Source organism: Dama dama, chromosome 8 (genome assembly GCF_033118175.1).
Source record: "Dama dama isolate Ldn47 chromosome 8, ASM3311817v1, whole genome shotgun sequence".
In the NCBI taxonomy this organism is placed as follows: Eukaryota; Metazoa; Chordata; class Mammalia; order Artiodactyla; family Cervidae; genus Dama; species Dama dama.
Window position 1 is genome coordinate 30,765,378 of NC_083688.1, and position 12,935 is coordinate 30,778,312.

The window sequence follows — 12,935 nt, forward strand, 5'->3', positions numbered from 1 at the left end:
CTTGCATTTGGCATCTGGGGTTGAAGCTTTCGAGTGTTTTTGTTCAGAGATGCCAACCGATGCAGTCGGGAAGGAAGAAGTCTGTCACGTGAGCCAGGGAAACTGTGGTTGGTCTTGTGAGCCCGTTGGGGCCCCGGCCGGGTTTCTGAATTAGATGTCCTGTGACCCAGTCATCTCGAAAGCCTGGGAGGAGAGGGCCGCCAGCTTTCCGGGGACTTTTCCAAGGGAAGGGAGACAGTGTGACCGGTCTCCTTCTGAAATGAGTGATGGGGCTTCAAGGGGAAGAGCAAAGGAGTACCCAGTAGGTAGGTGAGTCTAAGAAACTTGGGGCCTTTCTCAGTTCCGAAGCCTAGTTTCAGAAAAGCGTGGGCAGTTTCTCAGCTCTCTCTGCGTTGCAGACAAGCACAACCCGGTCCCAGACATTGACCTTTTCTCCTCTGTCCTCGGGATCTCAGACCTTGGCTTCTGCCACCCCTCACTGCCCACCCCGTCTGCATCTTGAAGGGAGTGGTTTTGCCTTTGTCTCACTCCTCAGAGATGACTGTAGCAGGAGGGTGTGGGAGAGGGAGGTTGAGGTCCTTCCACCTGCTCTGAGGAGGGGAGGCGGAACGGAAGGCCCCAAAGGAAGGACTCCCAGGAGTCAGCCCTTGAGAAGGATGTTCTTGCATGGCTGCATTCTTGCCTAAAGCCTGGTAATACTTTGCTTCTAGAAAAGTTCTTTTTCCTTCCAGGATTTTAATTGTATTTTCTTAGATCCTCCTTCAGGTTGACCTCTGTTCCAATCACCGGCTCTTTCGTCTTTACCTCCCTTCTTCCCTTGCTCATGAGCCAACTCCTCCCCAACCCCGCCACTTTCCCGTTTGGAGAGACAGGGTGGACAGTGGCTATGCATGTTGGCCCTACAACCAGACTGCCTGGGTCAGAAATCCCAGCTCCTTACCTACTGCTGTGTACACCCGGGCAAGTACTTCATCTTCCTGAGCCTCAGTTTGCTCATTTTTCAAATGCTATAATAATATCCTTCTCGTTGGGACTTCCCTGGTAGCCCAGTAGCTAAGGCTTTGCATTCCCAATGCAGGGGGCCAGGGTTTCGATCCCTGGTCCAGGAACTAAATCCCAGATGCTGCACCTAAGAGTTTGAGTGCCACAGCTAAAGATCCTGCCTGCTGCGAATACGATCCAAATAAATAAATTAAAATATTTAAAAAAATCCATCTCATACATGTCATATCATGAGAATTAACTAAATAAATACATATAAAGAGCTTAGAGTAGTACCTGGGAAGTTGAAAGTACTCTGTCAATATGATTTATCTATATCTGTTTACTGTCTGTTTGACACTCTCTTTTCTGTAAATGCCTTCAAATCCTTTTCTAATTTTCCCAGGTGACACAGAAGGAATATATTATGTTGAAAGAACCTACAGAAGTTATATTTCTAGAAATTATAAATTATATAGTGTATTTTCACTGTGCTGTGTGCTTAGTCATTCAGTTGTGTCTCACTCTTTGCGACCCCAAGGATTGTAGCCCACTAGGCTCCTCTGTCCGTGGGGATCCTCGAGGCAAGAATACTGGAGTGGGTTGCCATGATTGCCTGCCTCCAGGGGTCTCCCAAACCCAGGGATCGAACCCAGGTCTCCTGCATTGCAGGTGGATTCTTACTGCCTGAGACACCAGCGAAGCCCCTAAAGTACAGCAGCTATCCCATGGAGCTCCAGTGATGGAGAGCCCATTCTCTTAGAAAACCTTCATCCTGGGTGGAAAGTTCCATCTAATATCAATCTTTCTGTGGCTTCCACTAATGCGAACAAGTCTTAATGGAACAAGGAATATATAGAGTTATTAGTTCTTGTTATGAGGAGCAAATAAAAATGCACCCAACTCTTAGGTTGAAAAAAGTCAACATAGTCAAAGGACCAGATGCAGGGACGTGTCTTTTGCATGAACTGCTGCTAATAAATTTCACCTTGTTGATTTTACATCATAGGCCTTATTTGTTACAGGTTTCAAGCCTTGATTCTTACATTCCCTGTGTTAGTCATCTCTGCTATTTTTGTGGCCTTTGACCCCATGCAGTACCTGATGAAAATGATGACTAGGCTCAGAAACTAAGCCCTTTCCTGTGTCACTAAAAACCTTCCTCCAGGCTGACATCAACAGCTTTGAATGCTCTTCAGCAGCTGGAAGACTACCCTAGTCTGTGTTATCCACTTCGAGTTTCTCTGTGAAAAGCAAGCACGAGAGAATCTGTTAGAGGCTTGTTAAAATCCAGATATTCCCCCACTCCCATATATCACATGTCTTTTTCTTACTTATTTACCTGCAGAATGAAAGAAAATGAAATGGGAGAAGCAGTCAGTATTTTTTTTTTAATATCTTTTGGAAACTCCATTTTGAATAGAAAGTAGCATAAGATGATCCGAACTGGTGAAAGTTGAAAGGAAAGAGATCCAGTTACAATGTTCAAAGAATTCATTTTATCAAAAAGCTGTCACTTGCAAGTAAAACTGTTTGACTACTCTGTACCTTGTAGTTCCTTGAGTTAGATGTTTAATGTTATTATAGCCACAGTCGTATGGAGTCTTTTTTTACTGTGGCTGTTGAGTTGAAGTGGGAATTCCCATAGGGATGTTCACAGTGTATGATACATGTGGATACTTGGGGCGATATAGCTCTTCCATCTTTCTCTCTCTCTCATTGCAAGGGAGGAGAACAACTGGGGACACAGATTCTCGCTAGCATTTGCACAGATCACGATCTGTTCCCTGGGACTGGCACATTGCAGCCCCAAATAAAATCTGGGTTCCAATAGCAAAAAAGAAAGACATAATGCAGACCCTGGGGTAACTGTTCAGTCTGCCATAAGCAGATGCTTGATGTTTGCTTCTCCAAGACCTGTTTTTGCCTTCTCTCATCAATCTATCAAGTTTGTCCCAAATTTCCTTTGGAGAGAACAGTTACATTCTCAGTTCTAAGAGTGGACACTGATTCAGTTCAGTTCAGTTGTTCAGTCGTGTCCAACTCTTTGTGACCCCATGGACTGCAGCACGCCAGGCTTCCCTGTCCATCACCAGTTCCCAGAGCTTGCTCAAGCTCATGTCCATCGAGTTGGTGATGCCATCCAACCATCTCATCCTCTGTCATCCCCTTCTCCTCCTGCCTTCAGTCTTTCCCAGCATCAGGGTCTTTTCCAATGAGTCTGTTCTTTGCATCAGGTGGCCAAAGGATTTGAGTTTCAGCTTCAGCATCAGTCCTTCCAGTGGATATTCAGGACTGATTTTGACGGGTTTGATCTCCTTGCTTAGAGTCTTCTCCAGCACCACAGCTCAAACAGGACACTGATTGGCTTAAGCTAATAAACTCAACCCTGGCTAGATATTAGAACCAATAAGAAACTATTTTAAAATATCTGTGCATGGGACCCACCTCTCAGAGCAACAAAATCAGAATCCTTTGAAGGGGTGCGTGGCTTGAAATCCAATAACATAAGCCAATCAGCATATCCCATTGGCTCAAGGATGGTCACATAACCCAGCTCAAGCCAAGTAGATGCAGCAAGTTTTCATTTTATGCCCTCTGTTCTCTTTGAATTTTTATTTCTTTGTGTTTCTATTATTTGTATAATTAAAAATAAATTGATCTCTTTTGAGGTTGCTCCTAAAAGTATAAGATGATTTTAAAGTATATGTCATCTATTGTTAGAGTTCATTTCTTTAAATGTACAAATCTCCAGGAAGAAGTAAGAAGTATTTTTTAACTGTGCCATGTATCCACAACCTCACAATAACACAGAATAAGTGTGAATAAAATGTTTTAATTTTATGTATGAGAAAATGACCCCTATGAGAAAATGACCCCTGGAGCTTGAATCAGAGCTCAAGGTCAAGACCAGTTCGTGGGATGGAAGAGCTGCAGGAGAGCTGGCTCCTGACGGTAGAAGCAGATTGTGGTTTGCTCTGCTTTTCATGTTTGACCTCAGCCTTCCTCTCTAGCAGCTCTAATCTGATCTGGCCAACAACTAGAGAGGAGAAAGACCTCAAGGATTCAGCTAAGTATCTTCAGTTGCTCTTTGTCAGACGTTTTGGGGTTTGACTTGGTTCCCGGATATCTTGTGAAATTAAATTTGCATGATTTTTTTTATTACACCTCTGCTAATGTATTCATTGCTTAACTTTCAGGCCACGGCATCACAATGACCACATTGCATTACTAAGAAATTATGAGTAGACAAAGATTGTTTTAGAAAATAAGAGTTTAGCTTTTGATGTCTAGTTAATTTGAGTGTCAAGTCACTTGTGAAGAATATTTGACTTGTTATTTTCAAGTTATTTATCTGAAGAAAACTGGTGCAATTTTTACAATGTAGAAAGATATCATAAGACTTGTTTTCTCTAATACTAAGGAATAAATGAGTTAGTTTCTTTAGTTGTGGGTAAGATTTTGTTCATCACCGTTTCTTATTTGCTACATTTAGATTCTGTTCTTTGGGATCATATGTTAAAAAGAAATTCAAATCCCCTCTTATCATTTATTTTTTCAAAAACCAGTTCTTTGTTAAAACTCTGCCCAAGTTACTTCTGGTTTTAGAGCTTTAAGTTTTGCACAGAGCTTTCAGATGCTTTCATATATGATTATCCATGACTATTGTTCAAAAGAAGACAGTGGATAATGTGGATTTATGAAATGTGCAGTTTCATTCTTTTAATCTTAACAGGCACTTATCACATGCATCCATCCTCAGCAGATTTTAAAATGTTGCATTGTTGCTTCTCCTTGACAGTTTATCAGAGGAACAGACAGTGAAATGGAATGAGTTTGTGTAACATTAAGTGTTAGTGTTTAGGAATAGCAAAATAATCGACAGATGGACAGCAGGAAAAGAAAGATTAAAAAAAAAAATCTGAAGCCTGGATTACCCAATGATGAATGTGTGTCTGAAAAAGAGAGATTTGGCTACACTTAATTCAGGACAGAAGTTCTGACCGTAAGCCCAAGGAGCTAAAGAAAAATTAGCAGAGACTTTCCATTGCGAGGTAATGAAGCCACCTAGTGGTTTGTTAGATAATTTAAGGTTATGTGAATGTATAAAGTGTCTTACTTGTGAATTGATTGGGTGGGTCTCTATCAAGCATGAATAGGACTCAGATCACTTGTCATTTAGTCCGGCAAGGAGGGTCAGTTTCATTGAGAATAAGCACAGCGCTGCTCTGTGTAATCTTTTATATATTTATAATCTTTTTTTAAATCATAAAGGACTTAAGTTAACTCACATGAAACTACAATGAGAGAGCACAAACTAGAAAAGAGGGGAAAAAAAGGTATAAAAAGTAGTAAAAATTTCTGATAATTCAAAAATGTTTTCAAGATTCTGTACATTTTCCATGATAGGACTCTACGTTTTCAGGAAAGCATGGAAACCGATCAGTTATAAAAATTCAGTGTTCAGAACAGTGAAATAATTCAGGGGGAAAGCAAAATCCTACCTGATGTCAAGAACAGAGAAATGTTTTTTCTGAAGGTCTGATGAGGTACTGCCTCATGCCATGTATAATACCCTCAGTCCTTGTAATGGAAATCATCCCGAGTCTTGGAATATTGTTTCTTAGCTGTGCCTGGAGGAGAATGTGCACCAAGTTCTGTTTTCAGGGCTTGCGTTAAAGCGTTTGATCCTCATAATAAGCCCGAGAGAAAGGCAGTATTATTATCCCATACTGCAGATTAGGCCAGTGACATGCTGTGTCACTTTATGAACCTGCCCAAAGTTAGGCTCTTAGTGAGAATGGAACTGGAATTCAGACCCTCTGCGTTTTTTTCCAAGATGCTGTGTATACTGAATGACACATCCCGTGAAAATGGCAGTGCTGTACTGAATACTTAGACGGTCTGTAGGGCGTTGGTTAGGAGCGCTTTGACATGGTGCCCGGGACACGGTGTGGACTGCACATTTCTGAGATGACCCAGCTAACGTTGCCCTCCTGTGTCGCAGGCTTCTCCCTGACTCCAGTCCCTGCACGCTCATGCATATGCATGTGCATTCACACCTTTGATCAAAAACAGAGGACCAGGCAAGAGGATTCAGACTCACCACTTCCTGACTAATGAAAAACAGCTGAAACTCATGACCTTTTAAAACAGTTTTATTGAAGTACAGTTGATTTACAATGTTGTGTTAATTTCTGCAGTACAGCAAAGCAGTTCATTCATTATATATCTATACATTCCTTTTCATATTCTTTTCTATTATGGTTTATCACAAAATATTGAATATAGTTCCCTGTGCTATACAGTAAGACCTTGTTCAGCCATTCTGTGTATACCAGTTTGCATCTGCTAACCCCAGACTCCTACTCCATCCCTTCCCGCTCCCCTCTCCTTGGCAACCACCAGTCTGTTCTCTATGTCCACAGTTCTGTTTCTGTTCCATAGATAGGTTCATTTGTGTCATATTTTAGATTCCACATATAAGTGATACCAGAGAGTATTTGTCTTTCTTTCTGACTTATTTCACTTCGTATGATAGTCTCTAGGTCCATCCATGTTGCTGCAAATGGCATTATTTCATTCTCTTTTATAATGGCTAAGTAGTGTTCTGTTGTATACATGTACCACATCATCTTTATCCATTCCTCTGTCGATGGCCATTTAGGTTGTTTCCATGTTTTGGCTGTTGTGAACTATAGTTTGTGAAATCCATGACCTTCTGATGGCTTTGTACCTTAAGATACAAGATTTAAAATGCAGTCATAACCAAATCTGCTTTATTCTGCTAGTTTTTCTTTCTTAGAGTGGTATCTATAAATGTTTGGGAATGGCAGCTAAATTGATTTCTCTTAACCAGTCGTGAAAGTCGATTAGGGATGAGCAAGGCAAGCCTGGCAACACTGAAATGTTTTCAGTTAGAGGAGTCAAAATACCATATAATCTGAGTCTCAACTTGAGCGTTTAGAATGATGCTCTTTTAAGCTGTACTTTAGCATAATTGTGTGATTAATTTCTTGCAAAGCAGAAAAGATATAGTCTAAAATGAATTTTCCATATAGATAAGGCTCCTTGAAAACAAATTTCCATGGTGTTTAAAAGAAATCCGTAGCTCAGTAAAGATTCTAATGTTCCTGAAAGATTTAAGTTCTGTTTGAGGAGCTGAAGCTCAATATTTTGGCCACCTGATGCGTAGAGCCGGTTCATTAGAAAAGACCCTGATGCTGGGAAAGATTGACAGCAGCAGCAGAAGGGAATGACAGAGGATGAGATGGTTGGATGGCACCGCCGACTCAATGGACATGAGTTTGAGCAAGCTCCGGGAAATGGTGAAGGACAGGGATGCCTGGCATCCATGGGGTTGCAAAGAGTCGGATATGACTCAGTGACTGAACAACACCAATGATGACCTACTGCCCATAAGGTTGAAGTATTCAGAAAGATAACCTTTTAATAGTTCTGCTGAGTGCTTGAAAATTTATCCTGTCTTGGGAATATAAATGAAGAGCAATGCTATAATATGATAAAGGAAACATTGGCTGGAAATCAAGAAACTTGGGGTTCCCAACTCCACTGTATTCTGATAGCAAAGGAAGATACAAATTCTTTGGGTGTCATTTTTTCTCAGAAACTTGTGAGTTAGACCTGGGTTCAAATACCAATTCCAGTACCTATTAGCTGGATGATATTGTATTAGCTAGGTAAACTTTCTGGGTGTCAGTTTATTTATCTATAAAAAGTCTTTAGTAATACAGTGTGCAGGTATTTTATATATAAAAGTGTGCAGATATTTTATATATAAAAGTGTTTTTTATACCTTCAGTCTTTATAACATTCTTAAATGGAATATTCACTGTTGTTATCCCCACTTTATAGGTGCTATCACTGTAGTTGGGAAATTAGATAATGTGAAGAGGTTACTTAGGATAGTTTCTGAGATGTGTTACCTGGTACATGATATTCCAGACATGGAGGTGATGTATTCCTGCTGACTTCATCTCACCCAACTCCTTCTTCCTTTTGGGATATGCCTTGAAGATTAGTGAAGAGGAGAACCACACGCATTAACAAGTTAACTTTGGGAATTAGATAGAGATTTAGGCCAAAGTGTAAAAATAAAACTGAACTTTAATTTTTCCTACAGGAGTGGCAAAAACTCAATTATGATATCTACACCCTGCGGCAGATTCGAAGGGAAGTGAGAAGTAGATGGAAACGCATTTTAGAAGATTTAGGTGAGTCTAAAAGTGATTATAAAATGGCAAATATAACCAGTTGTGGTTATTCTTCTTTACTTTCTCCATCCTGGTTTTTATAAAAGGAATGTCAATAACTGACTGATTAAGGCTACTGTGTACTAACTGTTTTCCCAATGCTATCCTCTCTGTATCCTCCGGCATACACATCTGATGTTTCTGTTATCATCAGCCCTTGTCTTGAGGACATATTTTGCCATGTGTTACCCCATCTGTCTTCAGTATCAAATAGCACAGGGCAGTGAAATCATATGGGACATTCATTCAATCAAGATCATTGAATTGGGGGGCACTGTACATTGATTGATTTAAATGGAGTGATTTGCCAATTACTCATAGATTTATAAGGTAGAACAGATAGGGAGAAATATTATTTGTAAGAGAGGCAGCAAATTCCTGTGGTATTAGAGTAGCTACTGGGTATTGATTTTTCTTAATTCTGCCACGGTTGTAATTCAGTAAATATGGCCCTCACATGATAAAGAAGCTTGTTTTCATGTTCAAAAAAAATGAATTTATCAATTTTGAAGTCCTCAGTCCTTCTCCTTTGAAAGAGAACATTACACCTTGGCATTATAACTTTGCAAATGTGGGTACCAAGTTGCTGTCCCCTGTTACTTATATTATGCTTGTATTAAATCTATGAGTCTTTTAGACTTTAGTACAAGTAATTTAGCCAACCAACAATATTGCCGTGGGGGAGGGAATCTGGGCTTGGAGGAGTGTGGACCTGAAGATGACCATTTTGCAGGTTGAGGGGGCAAGTAGGAATTCTGGGGACGGGGAGGAGGTGGGGAAGGGGAGGAGGGTTTCCAAAAGGGGGTGGCAGGCAGTCAGTAGGTGAGTTGCAGAGGCTTAACTTGGAGGGAAAAGTAACAAAGAAAATTTGATACGAAGAAACCGCAAAAGCATTTTGATTAAAGACCCGACCCACCTCACTGAGCTGCAGGGCAGCAAAGGGAGTGGGCTTCAGTTTTCTCACATTTGCTCCAAAGCCATCGACGGGTCCCCTCATCCCTTGCAGGTCTGTTGTCTCCTCGTGACTGCTTCACACGAGGGTTTAATTTCTTTACACAGGTTTTCAAAGAGAAGCAGACTCTTTGTTGTCAGTGACAAAACTTAGCACCATCAGTGATTCTAAAAACACAAGGAAAGCTCGGGAAATACTGCTGAGACTGGCTGAAGAGACCAGTATTTTCCCAACCAGTTGGGAGCTCTCGGAGAGATATCTCTTTGTTATGGTAAGTGTCCATCTGCTTATTTTTTTGTAATTTTTTAAAAATTAATTTTTATTAGAGTATAGATGCTTTTGTCCTTTTGGAGGGTGTCTCAGATGGTAAAGAATCCGCCTGCCATCCAGAAGATTTCAGAGACCAGATTCTGTCCTTGGGTTGGGAAGATCCCCTGGAGAAGGGAATGGCAACCCACTTCAGTATTCTCGCCTGGAGAATCCCGTGGGCAGAGGAGCCTGGCAGGCTATAGTCCATAGGGTTGCACAGAGTCAGACACGAATGAAGCAGCTTATCTCACGTAGTTGCTTTAAAATGTGTTGGTAGAACACTGAATCGAGTTTCCTGAGCTATACCGTAGGTCCTTATTAGTTAATCTATTTTATGAATAGTATCAATAGTGTATATACATCAATCTCAGCCTCCCAATTCATCCCACTCACTCCCCTTTCCCTCTCGTTGGTGTCCATACATTTGTTTTCTGTATCTTTGTCTCTATTTCTATTTTGCAAATAAGATCATCTGTACCATTTTTCTAGATTCCACATACATGCCTTCATATATAATATTTGTTTCTCTCTTTCTGACTTACTTCCCTCTGAATGACAGGCCTTTAGGTCCATCCACATCTCTGCAAATGATCCAATTTTGTTCCTTTTTATGGCTGAGTAATATTCCATTATATAGATGTACTGCACCTTCTTTATCCAGTCCTCTGTTGATGGACATTTAGGTTCCTGATTTTGCTTTAAATTTTTGCTTCTCTGTTAGTCCATATACTTACTCATCATTCTGACCCCATGAACTTCACCATGGTATGAGGTGTGGCAGATGGTGCTGACATCTTATGCCTTGGTGTCCAGTGGCCAGCACATCATAATCATTTGGAAGGCTTTTAAAATTCAGGTTTCTGGAATATGCTTAGACCAGTTGCGACTTGGGTTGTAGTTCAAGAATCAGTATTTTTCAGCCAATTTTGTTATGCAGTCAGCTTTTTGAACCATTTTTAGATCAAAGAGATGTGAGAAATAGTGGGTATACAGCCTAAGATTGAAAAATGATTTGAAAAGACTCTAAGAGCAGGGGAATGTTTCCTGAAAATGTAAGTGATTAAGGAGTGTCTCTAAATTTGTTGAGAAATATTTAATAAGTGTTTTACTCACTCATTGTTATTTCTAGATGGATGTGCTTTTTAGATGAATTTTGCCACAGATATGGCTTTGTTTCCATTTTGACAACAATTTTGTTTTTAATTTTTTGGCAGGACCGTCTCATTGCACTTGATGCTGCAGAAGAGTTCTTTAAAATTGCCAGTCGAACTTACCCCAAGAAGGCTGGGGTCCCATGCCTGGCAGATGGCCAGAAAGAACTGCACTACTTTCCTTTTCCAAGTCCCTAAAGGAGAAGCTTCGAGGCAGAATGGGAATTCTTCCACTGGACCTCAACAACCAACCAAAGTTGGGCAAATGTGTGCAAACGAGAATGAGCAAGAAGAGAGCTAGCTAAGAGAAAAAGGATTTTGAATCCTCCTAAAACCTAAGAGTTTGGATAGCTGGTCATCATGAAACTCTATGAAATGTTGAGGTTGCATTGAGACATCCTGGTGATCTTGCATCAAAGAGTTGGTCAGTGGGCTGTTTTATCATGGGAGATTAGATTCTTTTGCCCCCATTTTTATAAGGAAATGGCAACCCACTCCAGTATTCTTGCCTGGAGAATCCCAGGGACAGAGGAGCCTAGTGCTGTTTACGGGGTTGCACAGAGTCAGACATGACTGAAGCGACTTAGCAGCAGCCCCCATTTTGGTTTTGGTTGTATAATGAGCTTTGACCACTGATCCTATTAGGAGAATGGGATATTCCAGTTAATAAAATAAGATTACTGGAGCCATCATTGAGCCCAAATATGGATTACCAATTTTTAAGTAACTGTTATATAATACAGGCTAACACCAAAACACTACCAGACATGATGTGACCTTCCTTGATTTTGGAGCACCTACAGAACCTTGGAGGTGTTTGGAGCATCCATTGGAGAATATCCAGAAGTTTAGGTGTACCAAATAATAGAAATATCTAGGAGTGCTGCTCAGGAGGGAGTCCCAAGTAGAATGATCCCAAGTAGAACTCCATGTAAAAGCTCTGTCTTCAGTTGTGGTACAGGCATCTCAAATTTTTAACATTAGCAATATCTGGTTACCTCGTTTTTGCATAGTGTCCAGCTCTGGTCCACAAGCCCCTGCCTGATATTTTATCAGGGATATTTGACCTTCACTGCCTTCTCTTCTCTTTAGCCTGTTTCCAGCTTATTGACTGAGAGTTGGACCTGCCCAGAGTCCTCCTCGCGTGTATATTTGCAAATCTGTAGGCCGGGTTGCATTGAAGAAAGTCATTGCTGGACTTTCTTCCATCCTGAAGATGATTTTCAGAATGGAGCATTTCTGTCAATACAGTTTGCCACAGGTTGAGCAGCTCAGCTTCAAAAGTTAATAGCCCCTTAAGCAAGGAGCTTGCCATGAAATCAGGGTTCATTGTATTGAAAAGAGCTTTTCAGGTTTATCAGTGGATTGCTGAAAATAATAGTAATGTTCTTACTTTTACAGATTTTGCTTTTATAACTTCAAGTTTAAAAGTAACTTGTATGTAGTCTGTGCAGGGGATTGTGACTTGAAGATTTCCCTACCCCAACTCGCTCTTTAGGTAGTGAATACTTTGTTTAAAATATTTGTTAGAGGAGATCCATGTTATCCATTTATGAATGCATTGCAGGCCAATTAACTGACATGTTTCAGGAAAAATTTTCATAGTTGAATAAGTAAACAAAAAGTTTTATTTTTTAAAATAAATAATACATTTTTATTTTGTTTAGTTCTTAATACCTCTCTCATGTTGTTTAAAATTAGCCTGCAGATATTTTCTCTCATTTCTGTAGGCTCTTGCAAGATAAACATACAGTGAGACAAACAAAACCAAAAAAAAACAATAAATTAACAAAATACATTTGAAGATCATACTGTTTTCATCCTTGTCCATGGAATTTGTGTTTTGTCTTTCTCCCTTTTTTGATGTCAAAATAGAGAAGATTGTTTGCATCTATAGAAATAGAGAATAAATTGTAACCATAGTCTTTATTTTTGGTAATGAATAAGTAAGGTTAAAACTGTCTCTATGATTATAAAAACTCATGGAATTATCCAAGAAACTTTCACTGCAAAGAATTAAAAGGTTTCTATATTTACTTTTCAGTTGCATGTGTGTTATATTTCCGAGAATAAAGAGGAAGCAGATATTCTTTCCTTAATCCCTTTAAATTAAAGGTAAAGAGGCTGAGAGAGATAGGCTTAAGGACCTCTGGTCATTCTAAAGCCAGTAAAGGGGCCAATCTGTGCTCAGGTCCATTGAGAAGTACTTGAGAGGGGCTTGAGGGTGACGGAAGTGACCACTTCAGAAGTCACAAGATGCTCAGCAGG

At 40.2% G+C, this 12,935-nt stretch overlaps 1 protein-coding gene across 1 annotated transcript in view; it reads left to right on the forward strand.

Annotated features, from left to right (window-relative positions):
* The window catches only part of MREG (melanoregulin), a 68,145-nt gene extending 55,435 nt beyond the window's left edge, over window positions 1–12,710 (forward strand). The window contains exons 3-5 of the mRNA XM_061148800.1: window positions 8,126–8,216; window positions 9,315–9,478; window positions 10,731–12,710. Of these exons, the coding sequence (XP_061004783.1) occupies window positions 8,126–8,216; window positions 9,315–9,478; window positions 10,731–10,865 (390 nt within the window). The 3' untranslated portion in view covers window positions 10,866–12,710. The remainder of the gene's footprint in view (window positions 1–8,125; window positions 8,217–9,314; window positions 9,479–10,730) is intronic.
* Window positions 12,711–12,935: the final 225 nt, after the last annotated feature.